The sequence below is a fragment of the Camelus bactrianus genome, chromosome 35 (assembly GCF_048773025.1).
Source record: "Camelus bactrianus isolate YW-2024 breed Bactrian camel chromosome 35, ASM4877302v1, whole genome shotgun sequence".
NCBI lineage: Eukaryota > Metazoa > Chordata > Mammalia > Artiodactyla > Camelidae > Camelus > Camelus bactrianus.
The window spans coordinates 18,489,904-18,515,069 of NC_133573.1; the positions used below are offsets into that span (position 1 = coordinate 18,489,904).

Genomic DNA, 25,166 nt, shown 5'->3' on the forward strand with positions numbered 1-25,166 from the left:
ATAGCTTGGTCCTTTTGGTGACCCATCGTCACCTCATTAGACCAAAACACGGCTGTCACTCAGGAAACCCCAAGGGGTCTAGGAGCCCTGGGACAGGAACCAAGGGTCAAAGACCAAATATTAGAACAACAACAGAATGCTCCTAATGCTCTTAATCACTTAGGAAATCACAAGAGTTTGGGGAGCTCTGTACCGGGAACGGGAGACAGAGACCATTATGTGTATTTTTTCCATTATCTCATACCAGTCTTTTTTCTTGCTCTTCGGATGCTTATAGTATCTTCTCTTTGTTCCAGGGTCTGCAGTTTCACTGTGTTATCACTTGCTACGTATAGGAAAAATAGCTGCTACAATAATGTTGTGTAACAAACAAGCTCAAAATTCCCATTCTTTCACCCTCCTCATCTCATGTGTCAGTAAGTCCTACTGATTCTACCTCTAAAATATATCTTGAATCCAGGTGGGCTGATTCAGTAGCTTTCTATTCTGTCTCCCTCCTTCAAATGCTGCTCTGACCAAGCCACCTTCCACAGAGATAAGAATGACCCATCCATGGTTGGCTTGGTATTAATTGAAAGGAGGCCTGGTGGAAACGGTAAATATTTGCACACTCTTTTGGACTCTGAGCTTGTTTGTAAGTGGCTAAAAACAAGATGGTTCTTTCTGGCAGCGTGATTAGATCTGAAACTGTCCTTCGAGATGTTTTAGAGAACAATGGTGGGGTTTTATACAGCAACCATTACCCAAAGCCAACATTAAGACAGATATTTAAGAAGTAGTAGGGTACTTAGGGCTCAAATAATGATCATTTATTAAACATCTCTTATGTTTGCTACATACTTTGTCTTATTTAAATTCTGACAAAGGTACACCAGGGTACCACTTAAAATATTTTCTGTATTTGTTTAACAGTCACTGGAAGTGGGGTGAAAACTATTTCCAATTAATAAACATTATAGTTAGCAATGGATACACAGATTTTTACTGGCAGAGTAATCTGTCTTTAAAGACATGTATGTACACACAATCCACACAACTGCCAAAACACTCCCATTTTTCTTGTTCTGTCTCAGGTATTTCCTTAATGAGTGTCTGAAGCCACAACTTGACAGGTGTCTTACAGGCTTAATTTAGATAGTAAGTCACTTGTTCCCAGTAAACATCAAGACAGCATGCAGAACTCCAAGTGACTGTCGCTGCACCTGCCAGGTCTGTAACAACAAACTATTCTTACCTTTTCCACTTAAGGGCACTGTCTCCTGTGCTAGGAATAGGCTCACTGTACATTTCCCCTGATTATTTAGTCATGTTTCAAATCCCTGATGAGACTGGTGTCCTGGGCAGTTCCTTTAAGGACCAGCTTGCTTCGTATTATTAATCTGCTCAATACAGGGAGACAATGCACAGAGTTTAACCTGCCCAAGGTTTTTTTTACTGTGGCAGACCAATGGTTTAAACCATTTGTGCTTGATTCCAAAGCCACCACTGCTTTCTCCTACTTGAAAGGTCAGTAAGAGGGTGATAAATAATCCCAGCTTTTACCTAATTTAAGGGAAGGATGTAATTTATATTAAACAAAGTTTTAACAACTGTATTTTGAACATATTGTTGGAAGAGGTGACTATTAGGAGCATTAAATCTAAGTAGTCATCACTAAAATAAGCCCAGTAAAACCTTTAAATCATGGGTTCAGTGGCATAGCACTGATTATAAAGGTGTCTTTCACTGTAACCGTTTTAAACTTGTATTATCTTTGTCAACTATCTAATAACAGGGCTCTTACTGGGATGGTAATGAAAAGTAGAAACACTAAAGCCATTTTGCAAAAGGAACAATAGTATTTAACAGATTAGCAGAAAATCTACACCTGGTACATTTAAATTTGAACTTTTCTCTCTGTGGGGGTAAGCATGCAGAAAACCTCGATGAATTTAAGATATGACCTGTGAAGCTGAATCTTCGTGTATCCATATTTAAAAGAGGGGGTAAGGTATAGCTCAAGTGGTAGAGCGCATGCTTAGCATGCGTGAGGTCCTGGGTTCAATCCCCAGTAACTCCTCTAAAAATTAACTACCTCCCCCCGCAAAAAAAAAATAGTAAAAAAATAAATTAAAAAATGATAGTGGACAGATAATACACTGAAGTATGTTACAATTACATTTATTAAGCAAAAGTAAGTTATTTATTTATTTTTAAGAATTAGGCTACTCTGGTAATGCCGCATATGTTTTAAACAAATTATTTAAAAGTAAATGATCGTGTTTTTTTGTTAAAATTGAATAGGTTGTTAAAATTCCTACAGTGTATCACACCTAAGCTTTGAAGTACTATTTTAAACAAACATGTATTGTAGAAAAAGCACCAGAAGCAGTCAAGGCAGCAGAACTGTATTCAGAGCAAAGTAAACCCAAACCTTAGTCCTTTTGTTTAGCCCTCATTCCTGAAAGGAGTTACAGTACTAAGTGAAGGAATTTTCCAGCAGCATTTTTGAGGTCACAAGTACAGCTTTAAAGGATTGCCCAAGAGAATACGGCTTTTGCAGGCAACCAAGTGTGGATAAATTACACTAAAATAAAGCTGTACAATGTTTTTGTTATATTAACACCAAGCTGAATGGTGGACTGAAATCAACAGATGAGAAAGAACACCAGGCCTGAGGCTCACTCTTCAAGTGGTAATGGCATTCTAGTTTACTGAATGTAAATAAAGTGCAGTGACAAAATAAATAAGAGGGAAAAAAGCTTTGAAGATCTATATACAATGCTGAGATTAACATAAATTACTGATTATAATAGCCTTTTGACGCTGTGGCAGCTGTAACATGCACAGGAAGCTCATTGATCCAGGTAAAATAATGCCTTTTTCCCCCCTTAGATCAATCTGGTATTAAGGCATATGCAATTATGCTACTTACTCTCTACGGCAAGACTGACTAAAGGGAAAATGTGTGCGCTATAGGCTAAATCCAGATATGGTCAGGTGCTGGGCATTATTTCTGGCTTCAAAATACGATGTATCTGTTTCATCATCTGGTTGGGGTATGAAAGGCATACTTTGATGCTGTAGGTTTTCCCAGTCCACATCGCTGAATAGAGGGTGAAGTTTCAGCTCTTGAGAAAAACATAAAACAAAACAGTCTTATGACACCATTACCAAAGTACTATTTTTCAGGAATTAAGAAGAGACTGTCTCCCATGTACCGTGCCCTACTTTACTATGTCCTTTTCACAGACATTTTAAAAACACTTGTCGTCTTTCTCTTCAACCACATACTTCACAGCCGCACACACCGTGTCACTGTGTGTATGACTTGGCATGTGACGGGGGGGGGGGCTTCGTCTGCGTTCGTCAAATGAGCGAATGATGATTTGCCCGAACAGACACCTATCTTTCTCACTGCCTGCCTCTTCTCACAGAATCCCTGACTCAATGAGAAACTTCCTGCTCCCCGGTACAGCTTCCATCCTACGGATCTTCCATGATTAACGCCCTGTTTCTCATTCCCAGTGCTGGTCGCCTGCTTGGAGCTCTGCGCACTCAGCATCACCCCCACTAGATAACTTCGGAAAGAAGCTCAGCCTCCACTCCCCTGCCTTCTCCCTTGTGCGCCATCCTTGTGCTTCATGGTGCTTTCAACGTACACACGGATGACACTTGATACTTTCTCCTCCTGGTTCTTTGACTTCACTGACTTGCGTCTCTACGATACACCAGCTACCCAGCGGCGTGGCCACATCAGAGTCTTACTGCTTCCACTTGCAAAATCTCAGCTTTGCTCACCTCTTAAACTGCATTTTCCTGCCATTTTCTTCTAGCTACCAAAATGAAAATTTGCTTTTTTGATCACAGTTTGGTATTTAGTTGGTAGACACGGCTTCCCCTCTCCTCCACTATTCACTTCATCAGGCAATAATAAAGACGTTGGCCAAAAAAATGAAGTGACAGTTAAGGCAGTAAACAAACACAGCAAACAATCAGATTTAAGGAAAATATCAGATGATGACTACACAGACAGGAAAGAACTGGGTGTCTGTACTGGGGGTAATGTGTTGGGAAATCAGTATGTCAGAATCCAGTAAGTTGGTTTTTCCTTAAACTAAAAGACTGACAGGAAAAGGGATAAGATAGCAAAAATGATTCACACTTAGAGTATTTATTTGTCTCAAAGGTTCAAAATACATAACTGAGCATAGATGACTTCAGAGTTATTTGTGGTGGTAACTCAAACTGGGATACGTGGATGTGATGTGCTGCTTTGTGAGCCTCTCGTCACAACTCTTTATTTGAACAGAATCCACAAAGGAATTCCAATCTAAGTTAAGATAAACTAAACAAACAGGTGTGGAAAAAAAAAAAAACGAAACAAACAGGAGTTAAAACAACTAATTGTTTCTTAACTGAAGAATACCCCTATCTGCTCCACGAGGTAAACTGTTCATTTAACAAATGAACACAAATCTTACGTCATTGGTAAGAATGGACGGAGTACATTACCGTACATTATAGCCATTTGCTAAGCAACGGTTTCTCAACTTTGTTACAACTGACATTTGGGACCAGATAATCCTTTGTGGGAGGGACTGCCCTGTGCATTGTAGGAAACTGAGCAGAAGTCTTGGCCTCTACCTACTAGAGGCCCCAGCTGTTGTCACACAACAACAAAATGTCTCCAGACAGTGCCGGATGTCTTCTGGGGAGCAAAATCATCCCATGGAGAACTGCTGTTCTAAAGCAATGTTTAGAGCTCGGTTTTCAAATGTCTGCATCTTTACATAGGTTTTTGCTCCAATTCCACCCTTCAGAGGTCTTCCTGACCACCCCATCTTTAAAAAAAAAAAACTCTTGGCTTCGTTTTGTATCCTTCTCACTCTCCTTCATCTCTCCGCGTGTACTTACCACCACATGGCATTATGTTATGATTGTATTTGTTTACTTTCTGTCTTTCCACTAGAATGTAAGTTCTAGAATAGTAAGCACAGGATTTCAGTCTGGTTCATCTGTAGGGGACCTCCAGTGCCCAAAACGGTAACACTGTCCGGCACCCAGAAGTCACTCTATAGGATTTGATAAATAAATAAACTGCTGATCTTCCTGGAGGGAGAATCTAGAAGCTGATACAAATGATATACATATTGCTAAAGTTCATTTTCCTAAATATACCTCACTTCACATGGAAATGCATTTCAAGACAGAATACTTAGCTGTCTCTATAGAAATCTTGTTAAAAAGGATTTTAAGGCAGCTGCTAATGTTACCAGAGTTTGAAAACGAGTTTAAAATGAACGGGAGTTTCCTGCATTGATTTAAAAAGAACAAAACAAAACCCTTGAATGGGTTACAATGTACCAATTTTGTCTTCTTTTGAGGCAACCTGGCTGTGAAGATAATGCAACAAGGAGCCAGTCCATAAAAATATTTGTCAACCAATAATGATATCAGAAATGAAGCAGTAAGAAATCATAGATCAGGAAGCTTTGATTTAAAAAATTTCCCGTATGTGCTGATGTATAACTTTTATTAGGCTCTGAAAAACCTAAAGACATGGACAAGATCAGCTTGTTTCAGGTACCAGTTTGGGATCAATAAAATTCATGGAGTGAAGATTACAACCTGATTGCACTGAATTTTAATGTAGAATAAGGACAAATATGTCAATGCATACCTAGAGGGCAAAAATAAAAACGAATTTTTAAAAACCGATTTCACTTATCTGTCACATTATCTGTAGTACTGTACTAGAACTTGGTATCATTAACATTCATCCCTGAAACACATCAAAGGTAAAAGTTTACTAACACAAAACCTTACCTTTCATTCCGGCTCTCTTTGTATCATCAATGGTTAAGAGTATTTCTACTGCACTTTGAGCATTACCAGACAACTTTTCTTCGCCTTCAGGCCAAGGGATATCTACAAATACAAATAACCTGCTAATTATTGCTCAAAATAACAATACACAGAGGTAAATGAGACAAATGAATCTATTTTAATAGGAGAAAAAGAATCACCTCTTTTCAGAATATTCTGGAATACTTGTTGTGGTGTTTCATCACTGAAAGGGGGAATTCCTGTCAGAAACTCAAACAAGCAAACTCCAAGTGCCCACCAGTCTACTGCAGGACCTGGAATTTAAGAGGAAGTAGCTGAACTTAAAAGCATTTTTCTACAAATGTCCGATCAACTAAAACAGTAATTAATAACACGTGGATGTCTGGCCACACTGAAGGCCCCAAACGCTCATTTCCTAAGGCTTTCTTCTGGCTTCGGAAGGTACAAGAACCCAAATTACCTTAATTTAGGCAAAGTGGTAATTACTTTCTTGGAAAACAGAGCTTTAGATTAGCAATCAACCTGGCTAGCTAGAAATTAAAGTCAAAGCTATCTTTTGTCACTTCTTAATAACCCCTGATATTCCGGACATTTGTTTGTTCTAAATCCTAAAACACAACTGAGGAACGCATCTAATCTGAAAATTATTCTCTAAAAGAGTGCTTCTCAATTTCAAATCAAGAAACAACATTTAGATGATTCTATGTCCCACTCTTTTCACAAAGGAATGAGATGAAGTAGCAACATTAATGCTAATTGGAGAGTAACGTGGTAGCTAGGGAAAGCCTTACTTGCAGTGTTTTAATGTAGCTTTATTTCTTTTAAGAATATACAGAACAAATTAATTTAACAAAAAAATTCATTTAAACTACAGCTCGAGGAGGTAATCAGAAGGTAAGTCTTAATAAATAAGTAAAGCTGATTTTTAAATAAAATCTTCATTGGACACATCATTTGTATACAAGGATATTTTAAATGACTGTTTTAAACATGCCCTTATAATCTGGTTCATACTTTTGTTTAGTTACGTCAATGAATAAGAATGTTTCCTAAGCAAAGGTTAATTTCAGTCCCAAAATGATTAACTTCAGTATAAATTCAGAATTGAGATTCTAGCCTAAAACTAAATTTGCCTGAAAATTACTTTAAAAATCAATTTCACAAAATTCCTTATTGTGGTTAAGCAACTGCCACCATTTCATTTTAAAACAAGCTGGAAAGTATCTTGGAATCTGCCATCAGAAAAAATAATCGCATGCATTTAGTGCCTTTTCATCTGCAAGCCACATAATCCCAACTTCCCTAAGGAACACAGGTGCCAACAGTCTCTAGGCTTCCGTTTCTACAGAAATCACTGATGAAAAACATATAAACCACCTCAGTTAGTAGGCCTTTTAAGCAGCACCGAGAAAGAATTATTCCAACAGATTAGATAACATAACCAAATAACAGAAAAGTAAGGGGCAATCAGGAAAAAATGTGCATTTTAATTTATTTTACTCAGGTTAGAAATTAGGACCCTTTTCCCAGCTCAGCCAAAATGTACTCATGTCAAAAAACATACATGATTTCTCCATGGATATGTCATACATACCCATATATGAGTCAAAGTCTAATAAGATCACATATTGTGATAAATCATATTATCGATTATAAAACAAATCAATTATAATATATATCATTAGCCAGAGATATAGAGCAGACTTGCTTTTATACTACTGGCTTCCTAGTTCAAAACCCACTTCTGTAATTTGTATATTGATACTGTTACATCTTTCTATTTTCTAATAATAATGGAATTAAATGGCTAGAAAATTCAAGCCATGGCTGCTAATTTTAATATTTTTATCAAGCCTATTTCTTCAACTGCAGTAAAAAATGGCTGTATCTACACTCTTTGCTACCTTTAATAGTTATAAAAATGCCACATGTCTACATTTGTTTTCACGGAGAAGAGCACTCGCCCTGGCTGTCTTCCTGCTCAGAAGACAGAAGACAGTTCATGTTTGTATTTCACAAGTGAGCTGAAATGAAAAAAAAAGTTTTTTTTTTAATGCAATGTGATCTAGTTATACTTTGACTGTTCAGTTAAATATGCTTGGCCGCATTACTTTGTGCAGAAATTCACTCACCCGAAGTCAGAAATCCTGCATGTAAGAAAACAGGAGTTAGGTCCATTGTTATAAAGTTATGAGTTCATTCTCACATCATTCACTGAACTAGAAACCAGGTATTGTGCCAGATATAAGGGATACAAAGATGAAAAAGAGAGGTTTCCTCAAGGAGAAAACAGCCTACTCTGGGAGAGAGAATACTGACCATTTTAACCCAATTCAAAGAGAGCTACAGGCACATGAAAAAATGCTCAATATCGCTGATTATCAGAGAAATGCAAATCAAAACTACAATGAGGTATCACCTCACACCAGTCAGAATGGCCATCGTTCAAAAGTCCACAAGTGATAAATGCTGGAGAGGCTGTGGAGAAAAGGGAGCCCTCCTACACTGCTGATGGGAATGCAGTTTGGTGCAGCCGTTATGGAAAACAGTATGGAGATTCCTCAAAAAACTAAAAACAGACCTACTATATGATCTAGCAATCCTACTTCTGGGTATATATATCCAGAGGGAACTCTAATTTGAAAAGACACCTGCACCCCAGTGTTCATAGCAGCACTATTTACAATAGCCAAGACTTGGAAGTAACCTAAATGTCCATCAACAGATGACTAGATATAGAAGTTGTGGTATATTTACACAATGGAATACTATTTAGCCATAAAAATAAAATAATGCCATTTGTAGCAACATGGATAGACCTAGAGATCATCTTTCTAAGTGAAGTAAGGCAGAAAGAAAGAAAAATATCATGGTATCACTCATATGAGGAATCTAAAAAAAAAAGGACACTATGAATTTATCTACAAAACAGAAACAGACTTGCAGACATAGTAAACAATCTTATGGTTAGCAGGGAAAATGGGGTGGGAATGGTTAAACATGGGAGTTTGAGATACACAAATGTTAGCCACTATATATAAAGATAGATTTTTAAAAAAGTTTCTTCTGTATAGCACAGGGAACTATGTTCAATACCTTGTAATAATCTTTATGAAAACGAATATATGTATGTGTATGCATGACTGGGACATTGTGCTGTACACCAGAAATCGACACATTGTAGTTGACTGTATTTCAATAAAAAACTAAAAAATAGAAAAAAAATAGAGTTGAAACAAACATATGCATGAGAAGCTATGGAAACTCAGTCCAGAGTCCTTAAGTCCCCTTGGCTGAGGGGAAGACAACGGTGGAACATCAGAGATGTTTTAGCTGTCCCTCCCCATTAGGTTTACAATTAGAGAGGTTAGTACAAGGGGAAATTGAGGAGCTGAAGTGGGTGTTTCTGGGGCCTGGGATTTTGGGGGGAGGGGTAGAGAACAGGGAATTACTGTTTTCTTTTCATTATAAATTGCTCTGTATTATTTGTTATTTTAAAAACTATGTATCAAATCCCTTTAATAAGAAAACAGAAATTTTATAATCTATCACTAGTCAGCAAAGATAACTAGAGGTCCCATGAAAAGAATGACAAGATCTTATAAAGTAAATCTTTACATTTGAAGTTCACTTTCATACTGTATCCAAAGTTGCAGAAAATGTGAACTGTAATACAGGAAATGAGCTGGCAAACCTGTGACTTAGCAAAAGGGATAGTGTACAAAAATTAGTTAAGTGCCCAGAGGAACGTAGTTGCTTTGGCTGATAAAGAAAGGGGAATATTAAGTGTATCTAACTTCAACACTGCAGAGATTATTGACAATGGTTAGTGATTTGTGGAAGGAGAACTCAGACTCCAGCCTTAAGGAACTTTCTTAAGCTTTTGTAGTGGAGACAAATATAATAATTATGACATAAGAAGAATGATGTAAGTTTTAAAAAGCATCTAATAAAGTAATATCGAAGAGCTAGGTCTCCGTAGTTGATCAAGGGATGCTTTATGGAAGAGGTGACATTTGACATTGACTGTTCATGATGAGAAGAAATCTGACAGCAAGCTTATTGGGGACTGGCTTTTCTAGACTAAGGCAAAACAGTTGTGCAAAATAAGGAAAACACGAAAATAAATGTGTCTAAGCAGAATGGGAAGGTGAGGCCCATAAAGAGACTCTTTGAGAGATGAGACTAGCATGAGAGCTGAGGGCCACCCGTCAGTAACCTGGATGCCACTTTGCAGGTAGGAAGGAGCCACCATGGTTCTTCAAGGAGGGAAGTAGCATGGACTCCATCCTGCTTCAGGAGGGAGAATCTGGTGGCCATGATCACAGACAACAGAATGGAGTTGAGGAGATCACAAAGAGAGTTATTAAATTAACGAGAGGGAGAGATGAGGTTCTTACGTGGAAGAGCGGCAGACATGAAAAAGAAAAAACAGAGCAGAGATATCATTAACCGGATTTAAATGTCTGAATGTAGGGACAACATTTGTGTCACCACGAAGATGATGAAACAGAGAGAGGGAACAGAGGAAGGGCAAGACACGTAGTTCTGAATGACAGTAGAACGCTGCCTGGAGAAAGTCAGGATTAGGAACAGATATTTAGAAAACATCAACAGAGATGTGACAACTGAAGGCATGGGAGTGATGAGATTAACGGGGAGCAGGTGTGGGGAAAAAAGGGTACAGGGCAGAATCTTGCAGAGCTTCTAATTTAGAAGAGATAAGGAAGAACTGAGGATCAGCAACAGTGGTGACAGGAGTGGGACAGAGGAGAGACTGGCAGATCTGACAGTGATGACATCACTGGTGACTGTCCATGAAACCGTTTCAGTTCAATGGCAGGGATAACAATCGGATTGCCAGAGCAGAAATGATCAGGCAAAGGCAAGAAACTACTTTTGAGTTAGGTGGTGAGGGAAAGACAAAGGTGGAAGCTTGTTTTCAGACTACAGAGAAAAGGCAGCAAAGAAATAACAATAGAAGGTGTGGGGTGGGGGTGGGGGTGGGGAAGATGAGCCCAAAGACAAGGGAAGTAATTAACATCCAGATGTAGAAGAAGGGGTTCCTGTTGTGAGGTGAATTATGCCCCAACAAAAAGATAGGATGAAGTCCTAACCCTGAGGTCCCCTGAATGTGACATCTGGAAATAGGGTCCTTGCAGATGTAATTAGTTAGATTAAGAAGAGGTCAGATGGGAGTGGAGTGGGCCCCTAATCCAGCATGACTGGCGTCCTTTTAAGAATGCAGCCCTGTGACCACAGAGCCACAGGGAGAACACCATGGAAGAGGGAGGGCAGGAGCAATGCATCTCCAAGTCCTGGCAAGCCAAAGACTGCTGGCAAACCACAGGAAGCTGGGAAGAGGCAAGGAAGGATCCAGGTTTCGGAGGGAGGAGGTCCCGTAGACACTTCACTTCAGACTTCTAGCTTCCGGAACCATCAGACAATAAACAATTCTGTCGTTCTGAGCCACCCAGTTTGTGGTGTTTTGCTGGGAAAGCAATACAGGTCACTTCAGAATGGAGGAAGGGAAAATTCTTCAGAGAGCGAAAAGGGAAAAAAAAGAAACAGTGAAAATGTCACCCCTTTATTTCTGTGTTGCATTTTGAGGGCTGGCTCATTTCTGGTTGGACCCTTCTGGTGCGGGTAGAGTGAGGGTGAGCTCTAAACAGGAAGAGGCTTCTGCAGACTGAACAGAAGTGTAGCCCAACTCTGTATCCCTGAGCCCAAACTAGAATAGACCTGGGGAGACATTTAGAACAAAGATGGTAAGAGTTGGGGGGAGGTGGGCCTTCTCTGGATCACTGAGACTAAACCAGCGGGCAAAGAATTAATGGTTGCATGTCTTCTTTTCCTATAATAAAGGCCATATATGTGAGAAAAGAATACTGTATGAGTTCATCCGTAGGCAATCTAAGCACCAAAGAAATTTAAGACAATTTATCTCAAAAGAAAATACAGTGATAGATACTTCAAAAACTCAAGACGTGCATGCCTTACCATGGGCCCTGCCTAACAGCAGCTCAGGCGCGAGGTAGTCGGGGGTTCCCAGGATTCGCCCATCGTCCACTGGGGCTGCCCCTCTTCTCACGCTCTTTGGAGTTCGGTATGGAGTTCCTGACTTGACCTGATTTGGGGTCTGCTAATTTCAAAACAGTTTAAGAGACAATAAATATCGTGAACTTCTAGAAATGCAAAAACCAAAGAAGAGCTAGGCTGCTGGGCATAGAAGACACACTCAAATCCTTGATCAAGTTTGAAAATGGTCTCATTAATTATAATTATGGAGAGTTCTGACAGCTAATGCAATTCAATAGGTAACACACCAGTTATTTCAGTAAGATCTGGATATACAAGAAACAATGAAAAAATCCACAAGAAAAATTTCTTGATAGCATGGATCAATACAAGCTTAAGAATAGTCACAGAGGGAGGCTGCAGCTGACGATTGATTATCTGAACAATGCATAAGACAGAACTACATATAAATAATCTCTTGTGCTAACCAGCATTTATGTTTTTAAGATATTTTGTTGTCTCACAAGGACTCTGGGACCAGCAGGACGGGTATCATTATATTTCACAAACAGATGGCAGACAGAGGCTCTGAAGGAAAGGGACTTTTAAGTCACTCAGTAAGTTTCAAATAGAAAACAAGTCTTGGAACGCTAAATTTGGGGTTCACAGTTTCTGTATTATGATACCTCTCCAAAGGAAGAAAAAAAAAACCCCGAAACTTTGGATGTATAAAGATAAAGCCTTAGGGAAAAAAAGATTTTGAAATATATATTTTTCAACTTTCTTCCATAAAGAAAAGAGATCACCTAAATATGTCCTTAGAAGGCGGTAAAGTAGATGGACTTTAATTTTGTATCCCAGTTGCTGTGAGCAAGTGAAAAGATGTCTGTAAATATGCAGACATGCGATATGTAAGTATGCGAAAGTAAACAGAACAATACAAATGAAGACGGTGTTGTAGTTAAGACGAATAAACATCACTACCAGCTTTATCTTTCTGTATGAAAACCTCTCATGAGCCCCAGACTCCCAACAAGCAGAACAAAAACTACATGATTAATAGTCTATGCTCTAGCTGACAGGCAAGTGTCTGGACATAATAGTTTATTTTTCTAAAATCTAAAGGACGAAACATTAGATAAAGTGATAACACACCTGATGTGGCCTACAGGCTCTTTCTTTCTGAGTAGGGGTTATCGCCATGGGACATGAATCACTGTAAGCACATGAAACATCCATTGCATCCAACGAAGAGATGCTAATCTTGGAGGGTTCTGAGACATGGGATGCGTTAATATGGCTGTTAAAACTCCGAAAAGCTACAGCATTTCTTTTAGCAGTTAATGTCTTCAGCACCTCCGAGGAGGGAGCTAACATTTTCTGGTCATTGTCTTGGAGGGCAGGACTCTCCTCACCTCTCGGCAAGGTACTTTCTTGGCCGCTGGGTGATGCAGTGAGTGCGTCTTCGATATTTGATTCTTCCAAAGAGGATTCTTTGATGCTTTTATCTGGGTCTAAGGACTGCCTTCCTAATGGGCTTTCCATTATAGAAATTCCAGGAAAGGACGAATCAGAGTCCATCTGAATACTTTTAGGGGTTCTGTCACCATCAGAACATAGAAAACTAGAACTCAAGTAATCCTTACTACTCTTGTCACAGTCGTCGTCCAGCTCACACATTAGGTTTTTTGCTATCACTGGGACAGGTGACTTTTCTGGTGTTTGTTGTTTGTCAATAAAAGAATTGCCCACGTTATCCTTATTAGCACAGTGCTGAGCCCCGCACACCAACAGCTTAAGGTCCTGGACTTCAGTTGTTAAGCCTGTCTGCTGATTCGCGTAACAATCTCTCATTTCATTACTATGCTTATGCTCTATACAATTTTTTTTATTTTGTATGATCTCCTGACAAGGGCTGGAGTCAACTAACTCGAAACTTCTTTTACAACTTCTTGTCCCAAGGTGCTCTTCCGTCACCCCACCAGAATCCACAGCCCACTGGGGTGACTGATGAAAACCAGACTGGCTTGTGTCAGCGGCCACATTAATATCGTTTCTATCCAGTTCTCTTGCTTCCCAAGAAACTTCCCCAGAGGAGCATTTTTCAGCAGGGTTTACACAAGAGCTTCCAGTGGCAGGAATGCCACCGCTATTCTGAATGGGAGAAAGGGCTAACTCAAGATCCTTTGTATGGAAACTTTTGGTCTCGATGGCATTTGTAGATTTTGTACATAAAGGCTTTTCAATTACATTCCAGCTCATCACTGTAGAGCCCGCTGCATCATCACTTTCCTAAGAGGGAGGTAAAAACACTTAAAAAAATTATATAAAGCTGAGATTCTTTAAACTCTTAAGCCTGTGCCCCCTCAAGTGGGATAAATGACCCCACAAACTACTATGTTACCTGTTTCCACTTTCCAATGGAAAGAAAGAACAATGGTAACGGAGAATTAGAAAGAAATTAAACAATTATAGTATACATTTACATACATTATTTTGAGTGAAACACTGGTATAAAATTTAACACAATTCCATTTGTATTTGATAGTATAATTTGTATTATTTCAATAGGAAAAATTAATAGGAATATACTCAGGCAAAATTGAGGGTAAGGCTACATTATGCATGTATCTGCCCTGCAACAGCGGTATGGATGCTTGTTTTGAATTTCAAAAGCACAGAGCTTGAAATACAGGTAATGGAAAATTACAGACCAGAAATATGGCTAATGTCAACATGCATCACCTCATACAAGTATGATAAAACCAAGCTGACAAGCATGTAACCGAACTAGCGGCGATTTATAATTAAAAACCAAAAGTAAGAAGAGTTAAAGTCCATTGTCAACAAGATAAACTGATGATGCATTGATAACAAAGTGCTTTTCTTAAATACTATTTGAATTCTAGCTCTCTGAAAGTGCTCTTGTGTGACCAGAGTTTTGTACAAAATACTGCAAATCGGCACATGGTAACCAGGATTTCTACAAGAATACTCAATTAGAGTAAATTGTTAGTAAACCCTAATAGTGCACAGTTTTGATATGTGAAAGGTCAAACTTTAACTTACTTAGTAATAATAAGCAGTGATTAATCATTGGCTTTAATATTTATTAGCTTTAAAAAGCCACAAACAGAATATATAAATTAAATAAAATAACTTTCAGTAACTCTATTAACCTAGCAAGCAATCTCCTTAGAACAGATACTTTCAAAGACACACCTACATTACCTTTGTGGTCTAAAAGTTATTTGTAACCCAGAAGAGTTACCATTACACTAAATGAGAAATGGGCGGAAATCAGCATAGGAGATAGAAGTTTTAAAATAAGATATAGGCAGGAGAAGTAAAAAAAAATAAAGTAAGACACAGGTTAAAAAAAACCTCAACAATCTAATGTCTGTGTCAGGGAAGAGAATTGAAAAAAAAAAACAAAAAAAAGAAGTCCATCTAGATGCCTAGAAGGGGGAGGGTACAGCTCAGTGGTAGAGCGCACGCTTAGTGTGGGTAAGGTCCTGGGTTCAATCCTCAGTACCTCCATTAAAAAAAACAACAAAATAAAACCAGTAATAAACAAATAAATAGACCTAATGACCTCCCCCACACCCACCCCTCCAAAAAAAGTCCCATTTCCCCATCTAGATGCCTTAAGGCCAACATTTACTATCGATTTACTACAAAAATTTAAAAATTTGGATTCTATCATTCAAGAATAATTTCACATTTGAATGAGAAATGAAATATTTTAAGAGAATTTGACAGAATATATAGGAAAATGAAGCGTACCTTGCCTGCCATTCGTGTAACAATTTCATTTCTTTATAAAATTTGTATGGAAAAAGAATAAAGCATTTCTAATCATTAATTTGACACACGTAACTGGTTTGGCTTAAGGTGAATTTCACACGAACCTGGCAATCCTTTTCCCATCTGGGACTGCTGTGGCACTCGGATTCCACGCTGGATATGAAGGTGTGGGACTGACTACTGGCACTGGATGTTGGCAGCCTTTTCCTAGACTGCAGTAGATGGGAAGTTAGACACTTCACTGGCATCCCGGGGTAGGAGGCAACTGTTTCAAGACCTGTGGGGAAGAGAAAAGATTGAGGCTTATATCACATCTTTCTTAGCTCCTCGCTGATCCTGAATCTTTACAGATAATTAGGTAAAGTATTGAGTACTTCATTATCAGAACTATTTTTATGTAAACACTGTCTCATCCAAAAGGATGACACTGGGTGGTTTTGGCATACAAGTGCTGCTCTGAAAGTTAAAAAAAAAAAAACAAAAACAAAAAACCAAAGACCCAAAACTCTTAATGTCTGTAAAATAAAAATCAGGACAAAGAAACAAATTTATAAGTAGGAGGAAATCCATTTTGAATATTCATTATCCAATTTAAAATTTTTCTTGATAAAGGATCATTACTGATGTGCTGTAAGGCTGGAATGTGACTAAATTTATTCAGTTCAATTTGTATTTAATTAAAAGTATAGCTTTATATATGCCACTCCCGGGCACATATCTGAAGACTATATTTCAAAAAGATACATGCACCCCAATGTTCATAGCAGCACTATTTACAATAGCCAAGACATGGAAGTGACCTAAATGTCCATTGACAGATGACAGGATAAAGAATTTGTGGTATATTTATACAATGGAATACTACTCAGCCATAAAAAAGAATAAAATAATGCCATTTGCAGCAACATGGATGGACCTGGAGATCATCATTCTAAGTGAAGTAAGCCAGAAAGAGAAATAAAAATACCGTATGATACCACTTATATGTAGAATCTAAACAAAAGGACACAAATGAACTTATTTACAAAACAGAAACAGACTCACAGACGTAGAAAACAAACTTATGGTTACCAGTAGGGGAAGGGGTAGGAAGGGATAAATTGGGAGTTCAAGATTTGCAGATACTGACTACTATATATAAAGTAGGTAAACAGTAAGTTTATACTGCATAGCATAGAGAACTATAGTCAATATCTTGTAGTAACCTATAATGAAAAAGATTGTGAAAATGAATATATGTTTGTATATGTACAACTGAAACATGCTGTACATGAGAAGTTAACACATTGTAAACTGACTATACTTCAATATAAAAAAAATTTTTTTTAAGTATACCTGTATTTTAACGTTGAGGTTTATGTGCTTACAAGTGTGGAATTATATACATCCATAGGGATTTTTTTTTTTATACTACTGGGTAAAACAGATAAGTAATAGTGACTTGGCCAAGAGCAAGCCAGTGCAAGAAAGCACCACCATCTACATTGTATAGGTTCCTGTACCTTACAGACAAATAATGATGCTAAAAATTGTTGCTTCTGAGCTTATAATTAGACACAATAATCATGCTTTTACTAAAGATTGCAATATGTGCATATAAAGACTTTATACATATATAAAAGGATATGTGTATCTTGTTTTCTCTTTCCCAAAAAGGATGGACATGACTTTAATCCCAAGTAAATTCTTAGTTTATTAGAGTTTTTTTTGATCTAATAAATCTTAGAATTTTAAGACTTGAAGGAGAATTTGAAAGTCCACCTAAAACAACTTTCTTTTGGGCACATAAAGCCTCTCAATGGAATTCCTGAGACTCACTGGACACTGATCTTAATATCTGGGTAAACTGCTCAGCTGCCTTTCCCCAGCAGCATGGGAACTTGTGCCTCATCTGATGCCATGTGTGTGCTGTATATTTGCTACTGAGCTCTTTCTAGATTATGGGTAGGATTCGAATGTTCCCTACTTAGGAACTTCTGGTGGCTCCCCCTTTTCTAAAGCTTACATTCTAGGCTCCCTGTAAGGACACTTCATCCTTCCCCGTCTACCTGCTTGACTTCCTTTTTCTTTGCACGTGCGTCCCATTCTCACATACTACATTCTGTCCCTGCTGTCTGAAGATGTAAGATGCATGTGTTAGAGGCTTCTGCTCAAGCCTCTGAAATGCCCTTTCCCAATACACTTGTAGCTATTCAGTTCCTATTTCCTTTTTTAGGGCTGATTTGGCTGTTGCTCTATCTTTATTTAGAACTTTTCTTGATTTTCCCACTTGGCATTTATCACTTTTTGTGTTGGGTCACAGTATCCTCCCCCATGGCATTTATTTATTGGATTGTTATCCCTCTGTACCTGTAATCAGCACCAAACCACAGGTTCTCCTGAGCCAAGTATTCACATTCACATTCGCTCAAGTGACCAGCACAATGCCTACTACCTTCTGGTCAGATTAAAAAATGACTGAGGGAGATGCAATCATTTTCCCTTAAGAATATGGCTATATGCAGGGAACTATGTTCAACATAGTATAGTGACCTATAGTGAAAAAGAATATGAAAAGGAATATATGTTTGTGTATGTATGATTGAAACATTATGCTGTACACCAGAAATTGACACACTGTAACTGACTATACTTTAATTAAAAAAAAATTAAAAAAGGGCTATAAATCACATCTGCATATCTTATATTTTAATAGTTTTCTGCATCAAGGCTGTAAATATATATGTATATTTCAGCTATTTTGATTTTCACAGAAGTGATTGTGACACAAGAAACAGTGGATAGAAAACTGCATTTGTAATCAGGACTTAACTGACCCACTTACTAGCATGTAATTAAAAGTTTTCACATATTAGTTTTCTCATTTGTAAAAAGGAGGCAATTCTTCCCAACTATCTATTCTTCCATCCAATATATGTACAGACTTGAGGACCAAATTTAAAATGAGTTAATAGCTATGAAAACAACTAACACTAATTACTCTTCAAAGCATCATTATTCATGTCCCTGAGATGAAGAACTTGCGTGCAGAGAACTACACTGTCCACTGTTGATAAGTTAGAAAAGTAGGGATTAAGAGCCACACAAATGTCCCACTTGTCTCCTTTACTAGACTTTTGTCTTTTATTGCATAATAATTAAAGACTATATCTTGACTTCAACTACTTTATTTATTTGGAAATAATTTTATAAAGTCACACAATATTCCAGGTACCACATCTTCCCCATATAAGACTTTCAGAGACTCAGTATAGTGAAATTTACCCAATGATCATTACAATGTTATAGCTAACTGAAGAATTAACTTGACACTTTATTCTGTAGATTTAAAGATCTGCAACAGCCCCTGACAGAAATGACATTTACATGATGAAATAGAGGAATGCCACAGACTGTTCAAATATTTGCATTTCAAAATTATTAAACTGATATCAGAAATTTAAAAAATCAAAAACAATTTTGTTCCTTAAAAGATACACTTAATGGAATAGACTACCTTTTCTTTTATACTCACATGAGTTTAGTAGTTTGCTAGAATAAGGAGTGATGTCCTTTTGATCTATAGACATAGGACAAGTGAATCCCTGAGAAAGCTGGGATGTTTCAGATTCATGGGCTGCAAGAATATTTGCAGAATCTTGATTTTCTTCTGCAACTGGTGTGTACTATTAACAAGAGAAAGACAGAAACCAATGCTAAGATTTACCTTCAGAAAAACATCACCTGAATGTACAGACTGTTATAACACCTAAGTAGTTAAACTGTTGGAGTAACTCAACATGCTTGATATCTGAATTCATTCAAATGGCAATCATGAAAAGGTATGTTATGTGAGTTTTTTTCTTGTCAAGTACTTACAAATCCCAAAGAGCTGATGAGAGATAATACTTGTCCTGGAGTTCTTGAATAATCTTGTCTAGGTTTAGCCATTGATGGTGTTGTAAGGATATCCATCATATTGATATCTATGTATGGAAAGAAAACTATATGAGGTGGGGGTGGAAGTAAAGCTCAGTGGGAGAGTACATACTTAGCATGCACAAGGTCCTGGGTTCAATCCCCATTATCTCCATTAAAAAAAGAAGAAAAAAAAAGAGTGATAGTCTTTAAAAACTTCAATTGTCTTGTTACTATGTTAGCTCTCTTGATTGTGGTGGTGGTTTCATTGGTGCATACATCTATCAAAATTCATCATATTGTACAACTGACATACGTTTAGTTTATTGTACAGGAATTATACCACAATAAAGGTGTTAAAAAAAAACTTAGAAAAAAAACTTCAACTGTCACTGACTAAGTCAACAATCACTTGTTCTGAATTTTGCCCTGCTTTCCACATTACTAACATTATCAACAAAGTTGGCTTATGCAAGACAAATAAATACAGCCAGGAAAGCCATCATGCCACACAGTAAACACATACAATTAAGCAGACAGAGAAAGACAAACACCATATGCTCTCTCTCTCTCTATGGAATCTAAAAAAAATAAAACAAAAAACCAATCTCACAAATATAGAGAAGAGATTGGTGGTTGCCAGAGGTGGGGGTAGGAGGTGGGAGAAATAGATGATGGGGATCGAAAGGTAAAAAATCTTTAAAAAGAATTAAAAAAAAAAAAGATAAAGACAAGAGTGTTATTTAACTGGTGACAAAATAAATCTTGGTAAATAAAATATTAGAAAAGGAAGCAGTAAGAAAAGCTAAAAAGGAATTGAAATATTAGGAATACAAAATAAATTTCAGTATCAGAATCTATTTAAGGAATTAATACAAATTATGGGCCCCTCATGTTAACTAACATGCACAAGTATAGGCCAAGGGAGAAAATGATGCAGATTTCTATCAGGTTTCAATGTATAACACTAAAATAATTCGATACACACATAATACTGTACTATTTTCGTTAGATATCACATATCATAAGAAAAGTATAATGCTTTGTATGTGGTATAAGACTTTAAAAGGTAGGCTGAAGGTTTGAACTTAAATTTCATTTATACCTCACACTGTTGAAACAATAAAGACTATAATACACACTTGAAAAATATTTTACAAATTAAACAAGTTAAAAAATATTATGGCAGGGAGAGGGTAATATAGCTCAGTGGTAGAGCACATGCTTAGCATGCACAAGGTCCTGGGTTCTGTCTCCAGTATTGCCATTAAAGAAAAAAAAAATATATATATAATATATATTTAATGGCAATGATTTCTTGGTTATGACCTTAAAAGCATAGGCAAAAAGCTAAAATAGACAAATGGGACTACATCAAACCTCAAAACTTCTGCATATCAAAAGAAACAATCAACAGAAATGAAAAGGCAACCTACAAAATGGGAGAAAATATTTGTAAATCATTTACTTGATAAAGGGTTAATATACAGAACGTAGAAAAAACTACAACTCAACAACAAAAAAAATCCCAGATAATCTAATTAAATAGTGGACAAAGGTCTTAGATAGGCATTTCTCTAAAGAAGATATACAAATGGCCAACCTGTTTATGAAAAGATGTTCAACATTAGAAATCAATAGAAAAATGCAAATCAAAACTACAATGGAACATTATCTCCTACCCATTAGGATGGCCACTATCAAAAAACAGAAAATGAGAAGTGTTGGAAAGAATGTGGAGAAACTGGAACCCTGTATATTGTTGGTAAATTATAAAATGTAAAACTGCACAGCCACTATGAAAAACACAGTGGAGGCTCCTTAAAATGTTAAAAAGAGAATTTGATTTATACGATCCAGTGATTCCACCACTGGGTATATACCCAAAAGAATTGAAAGCAGGGTCTTTAAGACATATTTACATACTCATATGCATTTCAGCATCATTCGCAAAAGCCAAGAGTTAGAAGCGACCCAAATGTCTATTAACAGGTGGATGGATACAGAAAACATGGCATAAATATATATGCCCCATAAATACAAATTTTGGCTGTAAAAAGGAAAGAAATCCTGTTGCACGCTACACTCTGGATGAACTTGAGGACACTATGCTAAGTGAAATAAGTTAGTCACAAAAAGACAAATACCGTAGGATTGTACTTATATAAGGTATCTAAAGTAATCAAACACACAGACAGAAAGTAGAATTGTGGGGGGAGAGTATAGCTCAAGTGGTAGAGCACATGATTAGCTCACACAAGGTCCTGGGTTCAATTCCCAGTACCTCCTCTAAAACATAAATAAATAAAAATAAATAAACCTAATTACCCCCCCAAAAACAAACAAAAAAATAAAACAAATTGAAAAAGAAAAAGTAGAACTGTGATTGTCAGTTCTTTGGGGAGGGGAAAATGAGGTACCTGGTTTCAGTTTTACAAGATGAAAAAATGTCGAGATCTATTGCACAACAATGTGAATACGATTAATATTACTACACAGCACACTTAGAAATGGTTACGATGGTAAATTTTACCTTATGAGGTATTTCAACCATAATCAAAAAAAAAAAGAAACGAATTCAGAAAAATCTGCATGTTCAAAGATGTTTTTCACAGTAATATTTATATTAACCTAAATGTACAGTGTTTGGGAGCCATCTTTAAAGTAAATCATGAGATATGAAAAAATACAAATAAAAATTATTACTATTATAAACATAATTTAAATTCATTAACAATATTATCCTAATACAAAATTTTTCTCTTTTGTATTTCTTCCCCGCATTTTATCTGAAACCTGGGGAGCTAGATTTGCCTCACAATTAAAAAGTGTTTTTAGATTTTGGAAAACTAAGTGATAAATATACTGCATTGTATACCTAGTGGCATCTCATCTAGCAAATCATACTTATTATTACTGCTGTGAAAAGTACAGGTAGTCATGTGAGGTTGGATTAATGAAAACTATAAACAGCCCACATCGATTCGGGTTGTATTTTACTGAACATATGAAAAACTTTAAGGTATTCAAAACATTTGTACTTGCAAATAAAGAACTGTAGATCTCTATTTTATTTTTGAATAATTATAATCCCATGGTTCATAACTTATAAGCCCAATTTTTGGTTCTACTGTTCATTTATTTCCATCCTCTGCCATTTTAGTAGATGATACAATAATATGCTATCAAGACAACAAACTATCATTTATCCATGTGTCTATAATAAACATAAGTAATTTCTAGTTTCTCCCTGCTGGAAACAATGAGGCTGCAAACACTTTTATTCATTTATATTGTTCTTTTGAACCATTTCTGTAGGATAAATTCCAACACACAGGTCACTGGGTCAAAAAGAATTAAAACCTTTTGTTTCTTAAAACATACTGGTAGATTTCCTTTGGAAAGAACTATGCTTATTTATTTACAATGTCTCTAGAAAAACTTACTGTACTTTTTGCAGTCTCATTAACACTAGATCGTCAGTTCTCCTTTTTTTCTTTTTCTTTTGGCTAGCTTAGTAGTGTAAAATGATTCATTTATTACTTTTTAAATTAGTATTTCTATCATTACTACCAGTGAAATTAAGACTCCTATATATACGTATGTGTGATTTCTGTGTTCATTTTCTCTGCCCCTTGTTTATCAAGGTGATGATCATATACATTTCATTAAGTTCTTTAGGTATTAACTATTAACTGTTTATCATGTTGTAGCTATTTTAGTCATTTTACTGATGTTTAGTAGATCAGCAATAGTTTCAGTAGGGATAAAAATTCAGAGAAACAGAAACTGTGAGCTCCTCTTTGATGATCCAAAGATCTTTGAGGACCTTTGAGGACTTAAGACTTTTTTCATCTTTAATTGAAAAAAATCATACATTTCTAGTCTACTTTGGGAAAAACAGTTTATTCATTATAAACAAAGGGAAGTGTGTAAGTTAATGAAATGTAGTATCTAAAGTGTGTTGGATCTTTAAAAAGGCACTTACTTGTTATTTTTCTTACCTCTATTCAAAGTAACTTTGGAAAGGCCAAAATCTGTTAGTTTAATATGACCTTCGTTAGAAATAAGCATATTGTCTGGTTTCAAATCCCTGTACATAAAAAAGACAAATAGCAGATAACTAAAAAAGAGATAATGTTGATTTTAGAATTACCAGTGAAAAAAACAAAGTTACAGAAGAATCAAAGCCTGTTTAATTTCTCTGAAATAAGGTACTCATTAGTGGCTTAGAAAGTGCAGGAAAAAAGTCTCAAAAGCAAAGTATTTTTTGTATATCTGAATCTACAAGAAAGTTAACTATTTGATGCTAAATTATCTTTGGCATTATTCATTAGATAGTCCATTAAAATAAATAAACTTCATTAGGTAAAATAAAACTCAAGCCAGGTCAAAATCATATTTACCTCTTTTAAGGAGGGTTAAAATTAAGCCTTCATAGAAAAGAGCCACTTAACCTGACTTTCTTTGCATAGAACAGAACATTGTAAATCAGCTGGGATTATAAAATACAGAACTTTTGCATGATATACAGGTAAACAAGTGGAAAAAAAGACACACTACTCTTCACAAAAAATGGGATACCCATGGACAAAGCAACAATGGAATCTCTAAACTCACACAAGTTACTACTAATTTTTAGTAGTAGTAACCCAGATACGTGGGGTTACGCAAATATTTAAGACTCAAATATTTAACACATAATTTGATTCCTTGTGCTTTCAGGAAGAGTTTGGAGAAAAAGTCAAGTCTTCACCTGTGGATGATTCCATGTCTATGAAGATAGTCTAGCGCCAAGGCTACTTCAGAAATATATTTCACAGCCATTTCTTCATCAAAATAACCATATATGTGTAGGAGAGACTTGACATCTCCACCAATGAGATATTCCATTATCTGTCAAAAAGGAATATACTGCTAAATATTGAAAAGTAAAACTAATGACTACTTAAAAAATGTATTATTTGAGCTTTATGGTTATGCATGTTTCACATGGTTCTGTAACAGACACATTTTCTTGGTATCACGCTGTACACATCAATGCCAGGTTTGCTCTTGCTGTTATAAACTTCTTAAAATTTAAGTTAAGCTGTTCAGTCTGCACAAAAAAATTCAGATTTACAGAAAAGGTGTAGAAAGAGGAGAATGATTTCTCATATACTCTTCATCTATAGTCACTCATTGTTAGTTAGCACTTTGCCACATTTACTTTCTTCCTCTCCACATATGTGAATATAAAATAAATATTTACATTAATTATTAACGTGATGTTACATTATAAACATAATACCAATAATCAACATCATTAACAGAAATATCATATATGCATGTATTTTTGTTTAGATTAAACAGCTTAAAAAATATGGTGACATGAGCAACTCGTATTAATCTGTAAATTTAAAATTTTTGTTGAATAAGTCAATTATAAAGTTGAAGAGGTCATGATATGTCACCACTAAAATTCTTCATCATGGATCTCCTAACAAGGACATTCTTATACAACTATAGCGTAATAAAATTCAAGGAATTAAACGCTAAAATAATGCTATTACCTGTTGTATAGTTTGTATTCAAATTTCTCTGATTATCTCAGTATTGTCCCTGATGGCCTCTCT

The 25,166-nt window shown here is 36.4% G+C and overlaps 1 protein-coding gene across 4 annotated transcripts in view; it reads right to left on the reverse strand.

Moving 5' to 3' along the window:
- Positions 1–2,134: 2,134 nt before the first annotated feature.
- The window catches only part of MASTL (microtubule associated serine/threonine kinase like), a 31,842-nt gene continuing 8,810 nt past the window's right edge, over positions 2,135–25,166 (reverse strand). Inside the window, exons 3-13 of one of the 4 annotated variants that reach the window (XM_045505000.2) lie at positions 24,308–24,447; positions 23,556–23,644; positions 19,513–19,619; positions 19,169–19,319; positions 15,759–15,931; positions 13,003–14,139; positions 11,830–11,968; positions 7,962–7,976; positions 6,009–6,122; positions 5,809–5,910; positions 2,135–3,110 (exon numbers count right to left, since the gene is read on the reverse strand). In XM_045505000.2, the coding sequence (XP_045360956.2) occupies positions 2,953–3,110; positions 5,809–5,910; positions 6,009–6,122; positions 7,962–7,976; positions 11,830–11,968; positions 13,003–14,139; positions 15,759–15,931; positions 19,169–19,319; positions 19,513–19,619; positions 23,556–23,644; positions 24,308–24,447 (2,325 nt within the window). In that variant the 3' untranslated portion in view covers positions 2,135–2,952. Of the gene's footprint in view, positions 3,111–5,808; positions 5,911–6,008; positions 6,123–7,961; positions 7,977–11,829; positions 11,972–13,002; positions 14,140–15,758; positions 15,932–19,168; positions 19,320–19,512; positions 19,620–23,555; positions 23,645–24,307; positions 24,448–25,166 lie in introns of all 4 variants that reach the window. The other 3 variants (XM_045504999.2, XM_010967939.3, XM_010967938.3) reach the window with 3 other exon arrangements.